This window comes from Pleurodeles waltl, chromosome 4_1 (assembly GCF_031143425.1).
Source record: "Pleurodeles waltl isolate 20211129_DDA chromosome 4_1, aPleWal1.hap1.20221129, whole genome shotgun sequence".
NCBI classification, from domain to species: domain Eukaryota; kingdom Metazoa; phylum Chordata; class Amphibia; order Caudata; family Salamandridae; genus Pleurodeles; species Pleurodeles waltl.
The window spans coordinates 372,095,796-372,118,040 of record NC_090442.1 but is presented as its reverse complement, the minus strand read 5'-3'; the positions used below and the strand labels follow the sequence as shown (position 1 = coordinate 372,118,040).

The 22,245-nt window shown below is 40.8% G+C and overlaps 1 protein-coding gene across 4 annotated transcripts in view; it reads left to right on the top strand.

Annotated features, from left to right (window-relative positions):
* ABCC9 (ATP binding cassette subfamily C member 9) overlaps positions 1 to 22,245 on the top strand; it is an 843,291-nt gene that overhangs the window by 743,124 nt on the left and 77,922 nt on the right. For all 4 annotated transcript variants that reach the window (XM_069228541.1, XM_069228540.1, XM_069228543.1 and 1 more), the window contains one exon: positions 4,164 to 4,242. In XM_069228541.1, coding sequence (XP_069084642.1) covers positions 4,164 to 4,242 — 79 coding nt within the window. The remainder of the gene's footprint in view (positions 1 to 4,163; positions 4,243 to 22,245) is intronic.

The following is a 22,245-nucleotide window of genomic DNA, read 5'->3' as shown; positions in this document are numbered from 1 at the left end:
TGTTACCATGTTTAGGGGAGAAGCACATGCACTTTAGCACTGGTCAGCAGTGGCAAAGTGGTCAGAGTCCTAAGGCCAACAAAAACAAATTCAGCTATTGTGGCACTTTGCTGCACTAGCGTCAATGTGCATGAAGGCCCATTGATTACAATGGGTGCATCACTTTAACGCCTGCTTTGAGCAGACGTTAAACATGATGCCAAAAATGGAGCAGTGAAATCTAGTAGATTTCACGGAGCCATTTTTTAGGGCACTCTAAAGCCAGAACGCCCCCCTTGCATACATTATGCCTGATGCAGGCATAATGTGGCGCAAGGGTGTCGCAAATTGGCGCAATGAATGCATTGAGCTACTTTGTGAATATGGCGTGGCGAAAAAGGCCTCCTTGAGCCACATTTGTGTAAAAAGAATTCCACTGGTGTGGCACACAGAGACGCTAGGATCTTGTAAATTTGGCCCTAAGTTTGTTATTTGGAACTTTCGTGAGTGTGTGAATATGGAACATGATCTGAGTGTTCTCAGATCACGCCTAACCCTAAAACTCCTGACAATGGCATTGTATCTTAAAAGGAGACAAAGTATCTGTTATGTTATTTCTTATTCCAAGGATGTGCTGAAGACTGCACTATAACTCATGTAAGCTAAAATCAATCCTTTAATCAATTAAAGCACAAAAATGCTTTTGGCACTCTGCTGATGAATTACTGACATTCTTTCAGACCAAAATATGATTCTCTGGGCGACCATGCAGCTGCCAAATCTTCACTGCTGCTAGAATGCAAACAGTTCTAGCAGGTTACATTTTTTGTGGCCAATTAGTTGGCCCACTATTTATGCCAATGCTTCATGAACCTTGTTTTGAAGATAGATTCAGCACCAACACTCCATCCCACATTAGTTAACAATGGCGCTTCGGAAACAGAGTTAGGAGGCAAAGGATGCTAGACTTTCCCATTAATGACAATTATAAAAGACAACAATAAAAGATGTTATTCTCTACTTTGCTAGTCAAGCAAGTATAGTGATGTGTTTTGTTGAGTTCAGACATTGACTTGCCAATCTGAGAAAACAACTCCACCCATTGTATTGCTCTCTAGATACAATTAAGTGATTTATAACTGATTGAGTCTAAACTTTGTTGGATTCTGTGGAAAAATGACCTTTTTTGTGTTGTCACCCATATTTGTTTGTGGAATTTTATTGGTGGTTTTCAGACTCAGCCACTGAGGCAGTGCTGTCCAGTGCTCCATCTATGTACTTTGAATCTTAAAACATATAAAAATTGGCTAATCCATAGTTGACTTATTTAACTTTCTTATAAGCCCATAGTACATAGTTCAGAAAATGCACCTATGGCATACAAAGTTAAAATGTCACCTGTGGACTGCAGCACTTCTTGTGGCATCCACTAGTGTGACAAAAGAAAACATGGCTTCATGCTTACCACTGTAGCTTGATTGCTGCAATGTGAAAACTGCATAGGGACCTGATAAAAAGAACCCATATTTAACAGGTAAAAACTTCCCTTTTAAACATTCGTAAGTTACCCCTATGTATGCATTGTAGCCCACAACGTAGATTGCATGGTATATAAAAATAGAACATAGAAAATTAATGTTAACATGACCCTAAAATCAGAAGACCCTAGAAGCTGTTTTCACTGTGGCAGGCCTAGCTGTCATATGTAAAAAACAAAGCACAGATTTAAATACTACTACTGTGTATCAGTCCACCACTACTTTTAATAGTTCTTAAAAATCCAATTCATTGGTAAAGTTGGATTTGGAATAAATATTAAGGAAAATATGTTTTAAAATGTTACTCTTCTCCTGCCAGAACTGTGAGAAGGCTGATTAGCATTAGCCTCTGCCAACTCCCAGCCTGTGCTCAATCCGAAAAGAGGTATAAAAGTCCACGCAGGAGCACACAATAGACTGAGCTGAATGGGCAGAGATGACTCCACTATATGCAGGCAGGGGACTGTGTTTTCAAATCCTGCATGACAGTTCTTTCCGAAACACACGTAAATGTTTTGCAGCTTTCAAAGGAAGCAAACAGGATTCACAGACAATCATTATTTGTCACCTGTCTGTGTGTCACAAATGGGAGTCTATGAGAGAGAAAAGTTCCAAACCACTAAATATTATCTCCTTAAGATAACACAAACACAATAAAGGTTAGCGTTCCAAAGTCCCTATGGTCAGCTAGAACATTATTGAGGTTATTTCTAATGTGTCTATGACCATGCTTTGCAGTCATATGATAAAAAGCCCTCACCCACCCTGATTCATCATCGGACCTCTTCTCACATTGCCTGAAAGTAGCAGAGTAGCAGTGTAGACTACAGCCCTCTGTGACAAAAGTGACACACTTAGATGGTTAAGTAGGGAGACAGTCTATGAAGGAGTAGATGTGGGTGTAGGTAGCAGTGTGCAGAGTCAAAGCAACGGTGAAATACTGCCTCTTGGTGGACTTCTAAGATAGTTTATTATTTTTAAAATATCTCCCTAAAATATAACCCATGCAATGTAGATTTACCATAAAGTTAAAAACTAATGCATTTCCGTGCACGCAAACATGGTTATTCAAATGGAAAACCACTGGACAGAAGAAATACTTTTTGCAACTGTGATTTCTCTTACAACATTCATAATTGTGAGAGGAACACTTGCACTGGGAGAAACATTATGATTAACTAAGTTGAGTCAGTTTCACAGAGGAGAACTCTGTCTGCTACAGTTTAGCATGGGAGGCTGAATGAAGACCCACAAAATCCTGCTTGCAGTATAAGTGCATAACAAATTTATCCAGAAGAAGACTGGGAGGTGAAAAAATCTTTCCTCAATCCTGCTACAGTTGAGCAGCGTAGATAGGAACTAGGTTTGTGTTAGTGAACATATGCAAAATTCAGAGAAAGATTACGAGTAAGTTTTCACCACTTTTGTTCTGTCTTATATGACTCCACTGGCCATGAAGAAAGGATCAGATGACTCAGAGAGACTCCCTGGCAGCTTCATTATAGGCCTGTTGCATTTATACGCATGTATCCCAAACCTCAGAGGGGGTTCCCTACACCTTGGGCCCAGCCACTGGGGACCCTACAGGCATCTTCTCCCCGGTGCTTAATTTGGAAATAAAAACGTGCCAGTGTTCAAAGCCCTTGTCTTAAACACGCGGCTCCTGCAATTAAATGTATGAGCACGGATTACCGAGACAGTGTAACCATGAAACCATCTCGGGCCTCTTTAATCCGTTTACAGCCACTCCCTGCCCCTTCAACTCACTCCTGAAGCTTTCTGCTTTCTCCCATTGTGACACTTTTTCGTTTTTCTCTTCCTCCGTCTATACCATATGTGCCTTTTGCTCGCAGTAAATGCTTGAGGCAGAAAAATAAGCACCGGCCTTCAAAAATAGGTGTAGGTGCTCAGCACCGGAATCAACAAGCACAATGTAAGCACTGCTTCTGCCAGACATGGCCGTCCTACACTTGGCTTTGTTGGGCACTGGTTGTCCTTCCCTGCAAAGTAAAAGGCAGCAACATGACCTTCGCTGAGAGTAGCAGAAAGTAGGATAAGGCAGAGGCAATGATGAAACCTGTAGCCCTATACTGGTAATCCTTCTTCCTGATCACTTCCTCGTGCCCAAGCCTCTTGGCTCTCCCTCCCCAGCCTAAAATATGCAGAACAAGGTTGGTGACAAACTCTGCAATGGCGATAGCAAGGGCCTTTACATACACTGAGGCCCTTTGCAGCCAGCCAGAACCAAGTACTGGGCCTTTGAATGTTTGTAGAAGTACAGTCATAGCATGGGAACATTAGTGGCTCTCACTTTGCTTATTCACCTGATTTGCTACTGCCTCCCTCCGCCAAGGTCTAAATTAAGACCTGTACGTTTTATGACCTTTTGATTAACATTGCTTTAGCAGACTCTTCCTATTCGTGCAAGCAAGCCAATGACTAAACAGAAACAATGAATTATTAAACGCGACAGCATAAATGTTATACATTTTGAGCATGTTAATATTCACAGACTTGCTCAATCTGACGTATAATGTTGCACCAAGTCAGTTTTTTTCACTAGCAAACTACTATCTTTTTGGCACAATAACTCTGATAAAGAGCATTTTTTCTGAAAGAAGCGTCATTGCTGCTCTTTTCTTGCAGGTTGGAATCTGCGGTCGCACTGGCAGTGGAAAGTCGTCCTTGTCTCTGGCATTCTTCAGAATGGTGGACATGTTTGAAGGTTAGCGCCTCGAGATGATTCACTGGGCATGTTTAATCTCACTGTCTTTATTTGCCTTTGATGTACAGTTTACTGCACACGGTACCTACAGCGCACTGTATACGTTAATGTTGCTTGCAATGAGTCCGCGCTGAAATATTGTGGATTGCTGGGAACGCGTGTGAGAAGGAAGGCCGTACTCCACTGTGTGAAGAAGTTACTAACATGCTTGAACCAGACGGAAATGCACCCAAATTAAATATACTGAAGTGGTTTAAAATATGATTTGCAATAATATGCTTTACTCTTTGACAGATATCAGTATTCTTGGGGGTAGTAGTGATGTATACACCTTTTAAAAATAAGAGATACATAACTCGTCAATTTAGCACAGAAGTACTTTTTAAATTGAAGTATCTTCCCACACCAACACAGCTTGTGTTATGCACAGACGTTGCAAGGAGTCTTTCACAAATACATTTTCAGATTTTTATTTCTAATTAGAGTCCTAATTGTGCAACAAGTGGACTGTTTTTTGTTTGCACATGGGACACGAGAAAATCCCACCCGGTTTACTGAATTAGTTTTTTTTCTTTTCAGCTACTTAATTTTTCAATGTGATTTCTACTGACTTGTTTGACATTTATTTCTCAGGGTTCACAGAAAAAAATGCAATGGAACAACAGCGTATATCCTTGATACTCTGGTGAAGGAAAAATGTGTGATTGAAGAGGAGGGTGTATGAAGTGCTGGGTGAAAGAGACCTCCGAAACAAACTCTTGCAAATGATTGTCTTTAGGGTGGGACCACCCCAGATTATTAATTTGACTGTTTTCTCCTTACTGTAAAACTTTGTACATTTTACCCACGCCAGTCAGTGGTAGGATGCACGTTCTGCCCTTTCAATATGATGAAATTTGCATACCCCCAATTGACATATTTAACATACCTATACGTCCCTAGTATATAGGGTCCAGAGTATGCCCAGAGCCTGGTTAAACATCACCAGTGGGCAGCAGCATTCATTGCGCCTCTGACTGCAGTGACAATACAGGCATGGCTGCAGTCCTGCCACCAGTAGTCTAGCTGCGCAGGTCTAAACCTCAAATTCGACCTGTCAAAATTACACCTTTTAAGAGGCCTAAAACCCTCCATTTAAATATTTATGTCACCCCTGATTAAGCCTTAGTGCCCAATACGGCAGAATGTATAGTATTGAAAAGTAGGACTTGTAAAGGTTTAATGTTAAACATGCCCTCAGAGAGTCAAAGCACTAAAAGCCATTTTCACCATAGCAAGGTTAGCTGTTCCATAGGGAAATATTGGGGTACAATATTAAATTTAATATTGCTACAGTCATCTAAGAAACACCTACAAAGTTCATGCTTGGGCAGTTTACAAATATTTATTACAAATCTGAATTGGCAACGATTTGTAATAAATACTTGAGAACAGGTTCCTTTAAAAATATGGTTGTTACCTACCTAAAGCCTTTAGAAGCCCAGTTACATGAGCTCCCAACTGTCACCTAGGAGCTAAATAGCTGCTTTCATAAGGCGTGAACTTGCTCCTAGAGTTGAGACAAAGGTCTTGGGTGTGGGAAGGTGTTTATTTTCTCTAGCAGTCTGACCATCTGGACTGTGACTAGGAACTTAAATAACTGGGATAATTGCCAGTGGCTGAGATGCCATTCCATTTATCACCTTGCTGTTTTTGTATCTGCCACCCTAAGAGCACTGGGTATGCCCAGATGTAGGAACTGGGCTAACTGTGTCATTGGATTCAAGCTAGCCTGGCTGATGAGGGGTGATACCTCAAAGCGGTCCAGGGAGGACCTGGCCTGACAGTTCAGGCTAACTATACCCATTGGGGTAGGGTTAAAACTGATTTTCATATGGCTGGGTCCCAACTGGAGTGGTCTGGTGGGCAAAAAATGATGGATTGGGATGCCACCCAAACAATTGTCAGTGGTTGAGATTAATTTCAAACATTCCATCTATCATCTTGTTGTTTTTGAATTTGCAACCCTAAGTGTATACTATACCCTAGGTATGCCCAGATGTGGGACCGGGCACACTTTGCCACTGGATTCAAGCTAGCCTGGCTGATGTGGGATGATAACCTGAAACTGGTCCCAGGATGCTTGTCTCCAGCCCAGGCAGGACCTGGCCTAGCTGTTCATGCTGGACTGTTCTAATGGGGAGCAGGGTAAAGACTGATTTGCATCTGGCTGGGTCCTAACTGGGGGAGCATGGTGAGCAAAAAAATGATGGATTGGGATACGGCCTGAGCAATTGCCAGTGGCTGAGCTTAATTCAAGCATTCCATCCATCACCTTGCTGTTTTTGTATTTGCCATCCTAAGTGTGCCGGGTACTCCCAGACGTGGGTCCCTGGCTCACTATGCCACTGAATTCAAGCTAACCTGGCAGAAGAGGGGGTGATACCCCGAAATCGATCCCAGGATGCTTGTTTCTGTTCCAGGGAGGACCTGATTTGGCAGTCAGGCATGGACTGTTCCCCTGGGGAGCAGGGTCAAGACTGATTTGCCTATTACTCGATCCAAACTGGGGTGGCATGGTGGGCACAAAAATGACAGATTGGATGCAGCCCGATCGATTGCCAGTGGCTGAGATTAATTAAAGCATTCCATCCCTCACCTTGTTGTTTTTGCATTTGCTGTCCTAAGTGCGCTGGGTATACTCAGACGTGGGTTTCAGGCTCACTATTCCACTGGAACCAAGCTATATCTAGCTGAAGAGCCCCAATTAGGGTGAAACCGGTCCTAGGTTGCTAATAATCTGGTTCAGGGAGAACCTGGCCTGGCAGTTGATGCAGAACTATTCTCATGGGGAGCAGGGTCAATACTGATTTGTATATAACTGGGTTCAACCTAGGGTGGCATTGTGGGCAAAAAAACAATGGGTTGGGATGCCACTTGAGCGATTGTCAGTAGCTGAGATTAATTCAAGCATTCCACCCATTACTGTGTTGTTATTGTACTTCCTGCCCTAAGTATGCCAGGTATGCCCATATGTGGGCCGCGGGCTAACTGTGCCACTGGATTCAAGCCTGCCTGGGTGATGATGGGTGATACCCTGAAACCTGTCCAAGGAAGCTTGTTTCCATTCCAGGGAACACCTGGCCTGTCAGTTTGGGCTGGACTATTCCCATGGAAGTAGGGTTAAGACTCAATTGCATATGGCTATGTCCAAACTAGGGAGGCATGGTGGTCAAAGAAACAATGGAAAGGAATGCGGGACAAGGGACTGCCAGTGACTGAGAATAATTCAATCATCCCATCCATCACCTTCTTATTTTTGTATTGGCAGCTGTAAATGTGCTGGGTATACCCAGCCATGGATCATGGGTTACACTGGAACCAAGCTATGCCTAGCTGAAGAGCCCTAACTAGGGCAAAGCAGGTCCTAGGTTGCCTATGTTCTGATCCAGAGAGGACTTGTCCTGGTATCTCAGGCTTGACTGTTCCCAAAAGGAGCAGGGTCAAGACTGATTTGCATATGGCTTTGTCCAAACGGAGGTGGCATGATGGGCAAATAAACAATGGATTTGGATGCAGACTGAGATTTCTAGTGGCTGAGATTAATTCAAGCATTCCATCCATCACTTTGTTTTTTTTTGCATTTGCAGTCATAAATGTGCCAAGTTGCCTAGATGTGGGTCCCAGGCAGGGTCAGCTGTAGGACAGTGTGACAGGTGCATCCACATCTGACACTGACTTTGGTGGGGGGTCGGGCACTGTGTTTAAAACTAATTCATGGGTTTAAAAGTAAGTGAACTTTCTTGTACATCCATCAGTTTTCAGGTGACAATAAAAATGTCAAGATTACTCTGGTGATTAATGTTCCTGCTGGTGACAGATTGTAATGTCTAATGACAGTTTTGAATTATCGTAGTAGTGCAGAGGTTTAATGTGCCTGTTGCAAAGAATGTGTGTCATGCAGATTACAGAACTGAGTGTTAGTCAACTATGAGTAGTGCTATAAAAAATTAAATGTATGTCAGAGAGGGGCTATGGAGAGATATGTGGCACTCCTGGAGGGCGGTAATAGACACATTTTAAAAGAATGAGGCAGAGGGCACAAAAAAAGACTATTGTACCAGGCACCACCAGCGCTAAAGCTGGCCCTGTTCCCAGGCTCACTGTGCCACTGGAATCAAGCTATACCTGTCTGAAGAGCCCTAACTAGGGTAAACCCTGTCCTAAGTTTCTAGTGTTCCGCTTCAAGGAGGCCCTGGCCTGGCAGTTCAGGCTGGACTGTTCCAATGAGGAGCAGGGTTGAGACTGATTTGCATCTGGCTGGGTCCAAACCTGAGGTGGTATGGTGGGCAAATAAGCGATGGATTGGGATGCTGCCCAAGCAATTGCCAGTGGCTGAGTTAATTCAAGCATTCCATCCATCACCTTGCTGTTTTTGCATTTGCTGTGGCGGGTATGCCCAGACATGGGTCGAGGCTCACTATGCCACTGGATTCAAGCTAGCCTGGCTTATGAGGGGTGATACCCCAAAACCTGTCCCAGGATGCTTGTTTATGGTCCAGGGAGGACCTGATCTGGCAGGCAGGCATGGACTGTTCCCATGGAGAGCAAGGTCAAGACTGATTTGGCATGGTCCAAACTGGGGTGGCATGGTGGGCAACAAAAATTACAGATCAGGATGCAGCCTGAGTGATTGCCAGTGGCTGAGATTAATTAAAGCATTACATCCATCACCTTGTTGTTTTTGCATTTGCCACCCTAAATGTGCTGGATATGCCCAAACTTGAGTCTCAGCTTCACTGTGCCATTGGAACCAAGTTATACCTGGCTGAAGAGCCCTAATGAGGGCAAAAGCGGTCCTAGGTTGCTTATGATCCTGTTCAGGGAGGACCTGGCCTTGCAGTTCAGGCTGGGCTGTTCCTATGGGGAGCAGGGTTAAGACTGATTTGCATATGACTGGGTCAAAAAACTTCTCCCCATTTATATGTAGGTGGTTATTGGCTCGAACAATACAAATTGCTTATGCAGGAGGCGAAGCATCAAGTACATATTGTATCTAAATAACTGATTAATTTACTGAATCAGAATGGGATATCTGTAGTTGCGTTGGTCCATTGCATATTTTCAGTGTTAGCTAAATTTGCATTTGCATCTGGAATGGCTTTTGGTTGGTACAGTAGGTGGGATCTGAATTGATTTTGTTAATTTGTAAATATCAAATCCTAAGCCTCACCTGGTCTGAACTGGAAAACCAAAAGCACCCTTGGGAAAACATGCTCAAGCCAGTATTACTCCCTTCGTCTCCTTGCACAATCTCTCTCTTTCCATCCATCCATTCTGTCCCTCTCCACTCTCTCTCTGATTGCATTCTCCCTATATTTGTTCTTCCTCCCTTACTCTCTCTTGAAGCCTCATCATGCCTGCTGCAATTACCGTGCGGGAGCTTGGGAAAGTGACAGAGACACCGGAAGCTGCCCTCAGCTTTAATAACTGGCCTCCAAGGGCTCTATTTTAGCCCATTGTATTAAGGCCCAGTGGAATAAAAGGTCTCTGGAGCCCTGAGCCTGAGATCCAACTTCAGTGAATTTAACTTTGTAGAAGGAGGGTAGGCACTTGCTATATAGTAATGGACAGCTTGTTTTATTCAGACTTTCCCGGCCTGAAAAAAGCAACAGGCAAAGCCTTTTTTCAGCAATATTGTGGACCTACCCTTAAACCTCACTCGAAATGTAAACCTGATTTTTTATTTGGGGAGTGAATGTGGCATAAGAGCCAGAACTGCTGATTTATAAGCTGGGGAACCAAATTCGGGTCTTGGCGCTGGCTCATATATCCTGTGATTCTGGGCAGATCACTTAATCTCCCTGTGTCTACAAAAATGAATGTGTCTTTGTGTATTGTAACTGGTGCTCATGAAAAATGCTCTAATACCTTTGGGTTGAGTTTGCACTATATAAAACTGCAAAATCAAATTGAAAAGCAGCAAGAAAATAGAATGTCTTGTGCTTAATTCAGTGTAATATTTTTACATTTCTAAAGCAAATAGCAAAAAGTTTATTACTCATTATTTCATAAATGAATGACAGTGTTTAGTGGGAGTAGGGTTTAAATGTAAAGTGCATTTTCTTTCTATCATGAAAAGCTTACAATGGATTTGTTATCAGCGAATGACTATAACAATATGTATTGTTTGTGATGGGATCTTTGTGCAGTGCTATTTTCATTGCTAGTAGTTAGCAATCAATAATTAATTGTGGCTGAAAAGCATTAGCAAAGCAAAACGTTATGGACTGCATTTTGAGCAGACATATTAAAAAGGTTTCTGCAAAAAAATTGTTTGCTGTATGTAATACGTCTGTGAAATAAATCATTTTATATGTAGTGATTCAGTTTGCTTCTGAGATGTAAAATGGTTCGTCCTCATCATCATGGCGTGATGCACCAAATAGCTAATAGTACAAAGAGATAGAATGATATATACCACCTAGGCAGTGCTTAATTTGAGGCGCTGGTGGTTTCCAGTGCGGGGCACTGACAGTTATGTTTGAGGGCTGGCACTTATTTCTCTGCCTCAAACATTTACTGCGAACAAAAGACACATATGGGAAAGACAGAGGAAGAGAAAAACAAAAAGCATCACATTATAGAAAGCAGAAAGCTGCAACAGTGATCTGAAGGGGCAGGGAGTGGCTGTAAATGGATTAAAGATGTCCGAGATGACTTCAGGATTACGCTGCCTCAGCATTCCGTGCTCGCACATTTAATTGCAGCAGCCAAGAGTTTCTAAGGAGAGCTTTGGGCACCGGCACATTTTTATTGACAAATTAAACACTGCACCTAGGTGGTGGGTTGGTACACTAGATAGTCAAACGTACGAGCTCAGAGAGAAGGACTCCTTTACATGGAGCCAAATCCCACTTGTATATTTTAAAATCATGGTAACACTATTTCTGGAAATAGGTCTGGGTTATCCAGACTTCGAAAAGCTAATTCAGCATGACCGTGTTCAAAATCCACACTCATGAGAATGCTACAGTAAGTACATCTGAGGTTAATTAAATTATGCCAACAGAGAATTTTGAAGAAGAGTTAAACATCCCGGCCAAGTTAAAAGTTTTATTGTTTGAAATGTTTTTTCATCTTTTACTAGACCACTCCCAGGATGTGCAACCAGCTTGGGATACGGGGTTGGGTTTTAGCTTGTGCAAGAAATAGAAAACTGGGGAGAAATATATTATTTACAAGTTGCAAAATACTGGTTGCAGTTTACAAGCTGTATTTCTGGGACCAGTAAAAAATGTACAAACCCATCTATTAGTACATAGGGCAGTACATAAAAGTTGGATTTGGAGAGGGTGGCCATCCGACCTACCTCATAAATATCATTGATGCAGATTACAAATTGCGTCTCACTCTGATTTGAGGCCATCTAAGAGATGGTGGTCTGCAAAGTTTAGCAAAAATGTAAAATGTAAATGTAAATAAGCACTTGTATAGCGCACTACTCACCTGTCAGGGTCTCAAGGCGCTGTACTCATACCGCTATGGAACCCCTCTTGGCTTTTCCCTGTGAGGCGCCCACTCCTGAGCACCCCCAGGGTGAAGCCAGGCATCCAAGCGCTGTTGGGGCTGTTGTGGAGATTAAGCAAGCTATTGCCCAGAGTTGCACCCATGAATTAGATTAGGCACCGAGGCGAGAATTATCTGGTCAAGGGGAATTGAGCCCAAGACCCGCCGAAGCGGGACTTGAACCCTGGTCTTGAGCCAGATCTCTGCTTCAGGGTCTGCCGCTCTAACCATTGAGCCACACTTCTCCACGACACTAAAGCCTAGATTTAAGAAAAGTGGCGCTTCAAGTCATGAAGCACCACTTTTCTTATGGCCCATTCCCCCCCCCTCTAACGCCACCATGTGTGCGCCATATTTAACATACAGCGCACCATGGCGCAGGTTAGGGACAATAGTGTGATAATTTTTTACGCCATTGTTGTACTTTCCAGGATTAGCGCCACAACTTTTGCTGCTAATCCTGCAAAGTGCATAGAAATTAGAAATAATGGTGTGCCTCCTTTTAACGCATGCTCTGTGCAGGCGCAAAAAATGCTGCTAAAAATGGTGCAGTGGAATCTCATGGATTCCACTGTGCCATTTTTGCAGGTCCCCTAATGGAGGAATGCCCCCCTCCCCCCCTTGTATACTTTATTCCTGGTGCAGGCATAATGTGGTGCAAGTGATTAAAAATGTGTGCGTTGCACCACTTTTTAAATATGGCCCAGCCTTTTTGTCACACTATTGCTACATTAGTGTAAACAAAATTACTCTAATGTGGCGATAGTTGGCGATAGGCCCTTCTTAGATTTGGGCCTATATCTTAGATCGATTTTTGACTTTTTTTCCTTAAAGTCCTTAAAGGAAATGGGCTGCATTTAAAAAAAATATCTACTTTCTTTTTTTAAGTTTGTCAGAGAGTTGGCAGTGGCCCCTGGACCTCTTCAGTTTTTCAAAAGTCTTACCACTCCAACTCAGGAGTACGTAACTTTTCAATGTTATGCAACCAGGCTTCAGGCACAAAATATTGATACATTGCTTACCAAATCGGTATTTGGAAGGACAACACACCCCTTCCAAATTCCAAATCAGTATGGGACCACAATCCCATTCCAGGGATCAATAAAAGTTTACTAATTCCTAAAATGGGATTAGTACATTTAAAAACATTTTTGCTGTAGCAACTCTTAACCAGTGAACCTGTAACCGTAAAACTAATTTGTCCATCTAACCCTTAGGTTCTTAAAACGTTAGGATCAAATGATTTTGTTACATCCTGTGTTTTCATGGGGTTGCTGCTTTGTTCATCTCAGATCTAAATATAAAGAGTGTTTTGGGATATTGGTAGACTATGCTGCAAGAAGATGGCAGGAAATTTATTATGAGATCTATGCAAATGGTGAAGAGTGAGAGAAGGGGAAATGTGCCTTCTTGAATTTCTAAAGGCTTTGTGACATCCAAATAGGAAACATCATGCTTCTCCACTTGGATGTGTTTGTGTAAGAAAGTGGTGAGACATTTAAAAATGTTAATTAATCCCAAAGCAAGATGTCTTAGTGTCAAGGAGGATCAATGTATTTATTGCATTAATTGCCACCGAGAGATTGAGAAGGAAGTGTAGACATGCTTCTCTTTGGTCAAAGATATGATGAGCTATAGAGGATTACTTGCATGGTGTGAATTTGAATTGAGCAACCAGGTCCAAATCTTGATTGATATGTTCTGCGAAGGTTGGATTTAAGTATGTGTGTACGTATTAACTATTTTATGTTTATTATGCATTGTAAGCACAGCTACAAAACAATGTAACACTGTACAAAATGGGGGTATTAAAGTAGGAAGCATGAGGAAAAGGGAGGTATGAAGGGGATCAGTGATACAGCATCAAGGGAATGATTTTACAGCGGAGAGCAGAAGAGTGTTGGAATGTAGCTGAGAATCTGGGCTGGAGTAGTGATGAGAGTGGTATGACTGCTAGTAAGAGAGGTAGTGGACCAAGTCAGTCATGGATATGAAAGACTCTTCTGAGGTGGTCTTTTATCAAGCAGTTGCTCTATGGCAAGCTTTCGTTTGAGGAAATGGGGTTTCAGGTTCCCTGGGGAAGTGGAGAAATGATTAAGTTTAAAATATGTTGACTGATATGGCATCTCTTCTTTTTATTCCAAAAAAAAGTCTAGATATCTGGTTTGGTGATGCTGCTTATGGGTACCATGCATCCTTCACATTAGGTCTTAGTCTTGGTAAATGGGTACTGTGGGTAACAGAAATGACAGCCTTGTAGCCACTTTTGAATATGATGATGCCAAGCAGTTGAGCAATTGGGGTTTTCTGATTGTTGGCTTGATCTCATGGCACATGTAAAATCCTTAATGGGGCATGCAACTGCATTCAAAAGGCTCATCATTGGAGTCAAGAGAGGCATTCAGGGGCTCTGCATGAAGAACCCCATTCCCATTAATAACATAAAGGACTATAGCCTGGACTTCTGACTCTAGAAGCAATAGTATGACTCTGGGGAGCAGAACCAATGTTTCATATTGTGTATAATGTAAGACCTGAAGCTGAGATTAGTGTCAGAGTAGAAGTCCCCTGTTCAGAATTCAAAGAGTGTAATCATTAACATTCATCTTGGCGAGTGAACATGTTATTTGCCATTAGTTGCCAATAGGTCTTTGCCATCTAGGTGAGGCATAGCAAAACAGCGTGTCAGTTGATCAATTTCATAGACAAATGAGCCTTTCAGGTCACGTGAAGTGTCAGATACACACTGATGAATTATTACAGTCTTGGTGACTGACAGGATACACAGAGGGTTTATATATGGGTTCAAGAGCAATGGTGAGGTGGTGAAGCTTTGTGAAAAGCCACCATTGTGCTCAAATTTGAGGGAGCTAGGCTTGTTCTCTAAATATGACACCAACACTTGCAGGATGATGTGTATAAGGGTATTAAGTAGGGCTTTATGTTCAATGATGTCAAAGGCTCCAGAGATGTTGAGCTGGATTTGGAGGCATGGTTTCTCTGTTGTCTTAAATTTGTACCGCATCATCAACCACTTTAGTTATTGCACAATATGATCTTCACTTGAAGATCTGTGATTAATTGGGAGACACATTGGGTTTCTTCAGAAGTAGGAGTCTATGTCCTGACTTGGGAGAGGGATGGTGCTGGTATTATATTATCACTGTATCAAGTGAGGAAGTAGTATTTTGGATGGTTTCTGGCATGCGAGAAATGCATTTTATCTGGCTCTTCTGAGATTTACAAGTTAGGGCTCTTTTAGGGATTTAACAAGTCAACATTACATTTGTTGGCAAGTATAGTTACGGGACGGGGGCTCTAAATAGCAGTTTACTTCTTCAAATAACTTTTGTGCATTTTTGCGGCTTCTGTTTGTGTTTTAGTTGGAGCAACTTTGATCTTTATAAGGTATTTTTATACTGTTTCCTGAGGAAAGTGAATGAGTTTAGCAGCAGAGGGATTAGGTCACCATAATCTTTCATTAGATTATCAGATTTTCTTTCCAAATTTACTTTGGCAGGAAACCACTGAGTATGTTGTTTAATTTCCCTTTTTGTTCCTGGATAGCAGATCAACATACCCATGTGTAGCAGTGCTTCCTTACCTTATTAAAATTGTCAGTCCAAGTAATGTAAACATGTTTTGCCAATATCCTAGGTAGGAGGATTTTTGATGTATGATCTTGGCTAGTTACAGATTTTGTTTCTCAGTCAAATCTGTTTTTCTTCTCAGTTGGCTGATAGTTTTCTACCTTGCTCAGCTTACTGTGATAGCTATGTTGGTTATGTGCTTCATATATGGGATCGTGACTCTCAATATTTTGTAAATGAGTGTTTGGTGTGTGCGTGTATGTTTGAATGCTGATGAGTGTTGTGAATGGATGTGCGTGTGTGAATGAATGCGTGTGAGTGTGCTTCCCACCTGCTCCCTCTCCTAAAATTACCAGCCGCCACTGTCTTTTTGATAGCATAAGCAACAAATATTCTCTTTTACAGGTGCCCATCAATTAAGACATGAAAGTCAAATGTGAATAACCTGACATATGGTACTTTTGGATCACTGCAAAGTGGCTTGTACTGAATGATATTCAAATGGTCAACTAAAATTTGCATGGAAGAGATAAAGGCCTAATAAACAAATCAATAAACGTGGGTTCTGAAAAAGTGCATTTAGATTTCACTTGACAATACAGTTGTATTGGTACTCTTCATGTGTACATTCACGGCCCACTTTTACAATTGGTCTTCTGGGACTCTCTCTACATCTCCCTCTCTCTCTTTCTTTCTTTCTCTCTCTCTCTCTCTCACACTCACACATACACACACACACACACACACGCTCTCTCCCCTTCTGTTTCATGTTAATCCTTCTAATCTCCTGGTAGATTTCCTTGTGGTTATCCTTGCTGCTACTATTTTCAGCAGACGGTTTACCAACAGGGTGTTTGTGCTTGTGCACAACTTTGTTAGTTTCTAGTATAATTCATGCCATGCGGTACTACATATAAACCAGGGTACACAGTTACATCCTTGATTATATGTAGAATTTTTTTTGAAAGACTTTTGTCAGTATTTGTATTCTCCTTTTTCCATGTTTTATTGATGGTGTTTTATGCTTGATCCTCTCACCTCCTGGTTTGTCCTCTAGGCAAAGCCTTTGTTGTTTTTTCTGTTATTGTTTATGCACCTAGCTATGTACAATGAGAGCATGGGAACATGCCACAACATAGTATTTTATGTCAATGAAATGGGTTGCAACATTACTAAATGCGGTTGAGAAAGTGATATTGCTTCCTTTTGAAGTGAGCTGCCCTTGCTTGAAGTAGTATTTTTTTACTTCTACTCCTAATACTTTTTCCCATTTTCATAACAAAGAATTAATATTGTATTAATCTCAGTTTTTCCCAGTTTTCTTAAAGGAAATTTAAAAACAGATCACAAGACCGAACGGTCCTAAATAAACAGTATTTATGTGAATAGGATTTGATAGGAGGCAGGTACAGAAATTGTGAACACCATATCATCCAAAGAAATGCTGATAGTCAGAACTTAAACATCACTGCATTGTAAAGAGGATGTAAAAATGCAATGATCTGAGATAATGATTTTCATTATTGATCAACTAATGAATGGTGATCAATAATAAAGGCTAAGCAACAGCTAGCATATTGATTGGACCATCCTGGGGCTTAAGGACCACTATAATAACCTGTCTCTCAATAGAACGGTGGGTGAATGAGAATTTAAATCATGTAGTTCTAATAGTTTCTTACCCAGTCAGGTTTTTTAAACTTTGAAGGTGATGCATTACTTGAAAAACAAGGTTGTCAGATATTTCCAAAAGAGGAATTCAGATGAGGAATACCAAAACATTGAATAAAGTTAGAGAAGAGATTGATATCCCACATTATGGCAGTAGTCTGAAGTAATATTTTCTCCTTAATTTTCCCAACCATGCACATTCTACGTATTTACTATGCTAGTAATAAATTAAAGTTAGAAGGTAAGAAACAATGCAATTTATTGCTGCCCACAGTAAGGAGAAACAATGCCTTAATCATTGTTTGATCTCATCTCAACTAACTGTCCGCAATCAAATCCATTCCAATATACTACATGACATAAATTAAAACTACTACAGTGAAGAGATATGAAATGTGTGAACAACAAATGAGACATAGGATGTCCCTTCATGTTTTAAACAAGACCATAGAATAAACATAAAATTAAACAAAACAATTAAAGAAAAACAAAAGTCACATAATAACACAAATTACAGACAAAATATTGAACAGGTATAGATACATAAAGGAAGATCCCAATGAAGATAACCTGAAAAGAAATGAGGTCAGAACAAAATAGTTCTAACAGAGTATCTAAATGAACTCACGTCTCCAACATGTCATATGTTTGAAATACATAGACTTGTGCAATATTTGACTTTTGGAAAATCCTTCTGTGCATCTAATCACCTGTGGCCCCATTCAATGTTTAGCTCTTGGACAGACTCATTTGTCAGGCACAGCAGACTCCTCTAATCCCTCCTTTCCAACTCTAACTTTAATCACTAGTTCCTTGTTCCACCATTTCCCAGAATGCAGTTGTACAGCAGACCTAATAACCTCCACTATCCTTTTCTTTGGACCATTTTGAGTGCACCTTTTCTGTCACCTTCTGCTTTCTTGATCATTGCCATATCGCTAATTTTCACATCGAAATCCTTAACCCAATGCAATGTCATATGTCATCTTTATCTTACTTTTTTCATGAACAGCTTTCATTTTCTTCTCCATTTTGGTTCTGACAAAATCATTATATGTTTTTTTCAGTGATCAGTGAAATAGCCTTGCAACCCCTTGAAGTTTTAAAAGATATTATTCCTGAAGAAGAGTGAGGGATGGAACAAAGTGTCCACTATAACTCCCTCAAAGATATTCTATTAACTAAAACCTACCTTCTACCATTGTCTACCAAACTGTTTCCCCTCTCCACCTTCACATTCCCCTGAGGATGGTACAAAGTGGTACATTTGGATCCATGCCCATTTCATTTAGAAATGTTCCCATTTCAGAAGGCATGAATGGAAACTCCATTTTCAGTACAATCCACTTAGGTAGCCATTCTATTGAGAAAATGTCAGTCAAAAAATCTGTTATGGCCTTATGCTGGCTACCCTCATAAACCTTGCTTCTAGTCAAATTGAATAATAATGTACCAGAAATGAAGAATAATGGTCATCACTCTTGCTCACATGCAAAGATGCTAAAAGAGCAATCCAAAGACTTTCTTCCAATTTATCTGAAAGCTCAGTCACCACCATAAGAGTCTTTCCACAACCTAAGTTCTTTTTCAACAATTTATATACTACACAACTCTGCACGTTGTATTCCACTCCTCTATCTATAATGAGCCACCAATACACATCGTGTAATCTCTTTTAACTCGGAGTCATACCTAAATGACCTAAATGTACTGTATTTAACAACTTCCTCCTCACACTGGCGGGAGAACTAAGCATTTTAATTTTTTATGATCAGACTCCATCTGATGCACTTTGGTGGAAAGCTCCAATTGCACCAGCATCCTTTTAACTTGGTCCACAGTAACATAACTCACTACAGCACACTCTGCATGGCATGGTCTTTACCCATGCTCATCCTCTACTCTTGTTAACACAGCAAATTAACTTTCAGCCAGCTAAACATTTTTGAAGGCGAACTCTAGTAGAACACCTATTCATAACCATACAATCAACAAGGGCCCTTGAGACACTGGAAAATGTTATCCAAAGGCTTATTGTTTTTTCCTTCAAAAGCCATAAACTTTGTATAGATTAGAACATAGTTAATTTAATTTCTTTAGGCAAATAAAACTCTTTTTTTTGAAGACGTAGTCCAACAGTCCAATCTGATGGGCAATACAAACTTTAGAAATGCATTCACTTTCTGTCCGCCATCACTTAAGGTACCAATAAAGATATCAACATTTGAAAGAACAGAGCTAAGAGAACAAAATAAGGTAGAATATAGGAAGAGCTGCCTGAGGCCTAATTTAAGAAACAGAAGTTTCAATAAAAAAGAAGGTTACAAGACAATAGCAATATTATAACTGAATCACCTATAAGAGTAGTGTCAAGTGGTGCAAGATATAAATGATTACAAAGGGACACCCCACCAGCCAATTACGTAGCTAAGAATTCTACAGAAAAATAACATCTGAATCCACAAAAGAAAGGGGTGACAGCACATGCGCTGGGGCTGGTTAGCAGTGCCCCAGTAAAAAGTTAAAAAAACAAACAGCAGTGGCAGTCCACAAAAGTGGGGTTGACCATGCATAAAGAGGCACTTTCTCACAGAATCTCTTTTAAGAGAACAAATCTTTGCCCTTAAAAGAAAGAGAATCCAGAGGAAAAATGTAGTTCACCCCAACATCAAAAGTGAGCTCACAACAACTTCACTCAGAGGGATATTAAACCTGCCACCTATGATGGGGACCCACAGCTGTGGCAACCAAAATGTCCGTTCACAAACTAGTGAGAAATCTGAAATAATACATGAAAGTAGTAAGTTCATCAATCAAGAACTTGCCAACTGTAATCCAAAAAAGGTTTATGCATTCTGACTGTCCTACATAGGAAAGAATACCCAAGAAGTAAGAAAAAGAATCATACAACATTAGTCCACGTTTAGATCAAACATCAATCAGCCCAGCTTGTCCAATATTTTTTTAATAAACGTCAGATTTTCGTTGAAGTGTTCTGAAGCCTACAAACCTGAATATGGAAAGGATAGGAGTGCGCAAATGTTTACAGTGTTAAGAATCCACACTAATTTTAAAATTATGGACTGTTGAGATGGTCTTAGTAAGATGTTGGAACTGACAAACATTTCATAACACAGTCTCACAAAATATCTAACATCCGGAAAATATAATTTTTTTGTGAATCTCATTTTTTGGCAAGATAGTGAATACTCATGCAGTATCCTCAGTGAAATTGGAGAATTCAATTACTACTAACAACAACACTATTTAGATAATACTTTTGGAGATAAACGGCAACAAAGAAAGAAAATGTGTAGCTTCATATAGAGAAGTGGTACAGTCAAAGTTTTCTATTGTTGAAATTAGTGGACTACTTTCAGGACTTCAAAATATTGCCAGTAGCAGCTCTACATGCTTATGTGTAATGAATCCTTCACAAATTAGTAATTAGTAATTTCGTTATGTACCAATCACAATATCAAATTGAATGATTACAAGTCCAACAAGAAGTATGAGAGTCATGACACCAACTACAACTCCTACAATGGAGTTCATATCAAGCAGTCAAATGATAAAGCCTGTCCTAAAAAAAGGAATGAAAGGAAAAATATAATACCCCTAACACACATTTGGACTTGAACTAAATCATGGAATTCAACAGGAAGAAGCACCATAATGTCAACAATATAAATGACTTCGATCCACAGTATTTCTGTACCACTTTAATGGCACAAAATAATGAAGAAATAGATGTAACAGAATATACTGGTAAGTATGTGATTCTGAATAAGTGAAATTTAAATTGAGAATGTCAAAAGCGAAATATTTTATTTAAGAATTACGATAGCCAGAAGTTGAAAATTATGATATCAAAGAATTACAACTCTCACAAGAATTACAACATTCAGGAAATTAGGACACAGCGTTCAGGTTCCAGAGTGCTAACAAACCACACCCATACAAAGAAAATGATCCCGTACAATGCTATCCAAGGGAGTCAAATGTCAAAGCAACCACTGTTGTTACCTATTCAAGAAAGTCTGCGAGGGCAAGCCGGGCAGCGAGGGCACCCACTGGGCGAAGGATTCTGCACAGATGGCTGAATTGCAAAGGAGTCAGCCACCCACAGTATAAAGACAAGCAATAGGCCCTTAACTCCCATCATGAAGTGAGTGTCAAACTGTGAATCTGCTGACCAATTGTACCTGTGGACGATTATCTCAAAGGAAGCACACACCACTGCCACAGAACAAAAGCACTGCAAACAACAGCCACTTTTATTCACTCATTCCTGAAGGCCACATTGACAGCATGGGTGTCCACTGGGGGGGGCTCTGGGAGGGGGTGCTCGCTCCCCCGAATTTAGGTACAGCCTGGTGAGCAGGCTCACAGAAAAGTGTGACACTACAGCCGCCGTTGTGTTACGGCGCCTCAGGATGGATGAAGTTAAAATTATGCCCCCCCCCCAAAACATACCCATGGTTCACAGTACAATTTTTTCCTGCAAACTCCATGTAATTACAGGATATGCCAATATAGCATAATTGTGGGTATTTCATTTATTAAAAGTAATATGAAATTGCCAAAATTATGCTAGAAATTATGCTAGAATACGCCAATGTAGTAACATTTTGGACACATATTTACTGTCACGACTCACGTGCTGCTTGCGCCTGGAATCTGCGGATCTCGTGGCGTGGATCTTGAGTGTTCGGCTTTGGCCCAAAAAGGGGTGACTTTTTCTGGTAGCCACGGTGCTGTAGGCAATGGAAACGCCAAGAACAGACTGTGACCTTCAGAAAATAGCGCCAGAGGGAAAAAAAACCTTCCAAAAAAGGGGAAAAAACCTCCAACAGAATGACTCCTGAAAAACAAGAACAAAGAACAGGAATCAAAAAGAACTGAATTCAAATAGCACAGAATTGGCGAATTCCAGAACCAAAAGGCAAGGAAATCAGGAGCAAGGACACCATCTGAACAGAAAGTGTTGCAACGCAAAGAAGAGAAGAAAACACCGCCCTTAAATACCAAAAAACAGGAAGTGACCCACAGGAAGAAAAAGGACACCATTTTAGATAGGGAAAAGTAGATAGAACAGAATAGAGTAGAAACCATAGAGACTAGGGAATGAGGAATGCTGGGAAGAAAAAGGTAACCTGGGAAGGGGGAAAAGACATAAAGGAAAGTGCAGCAA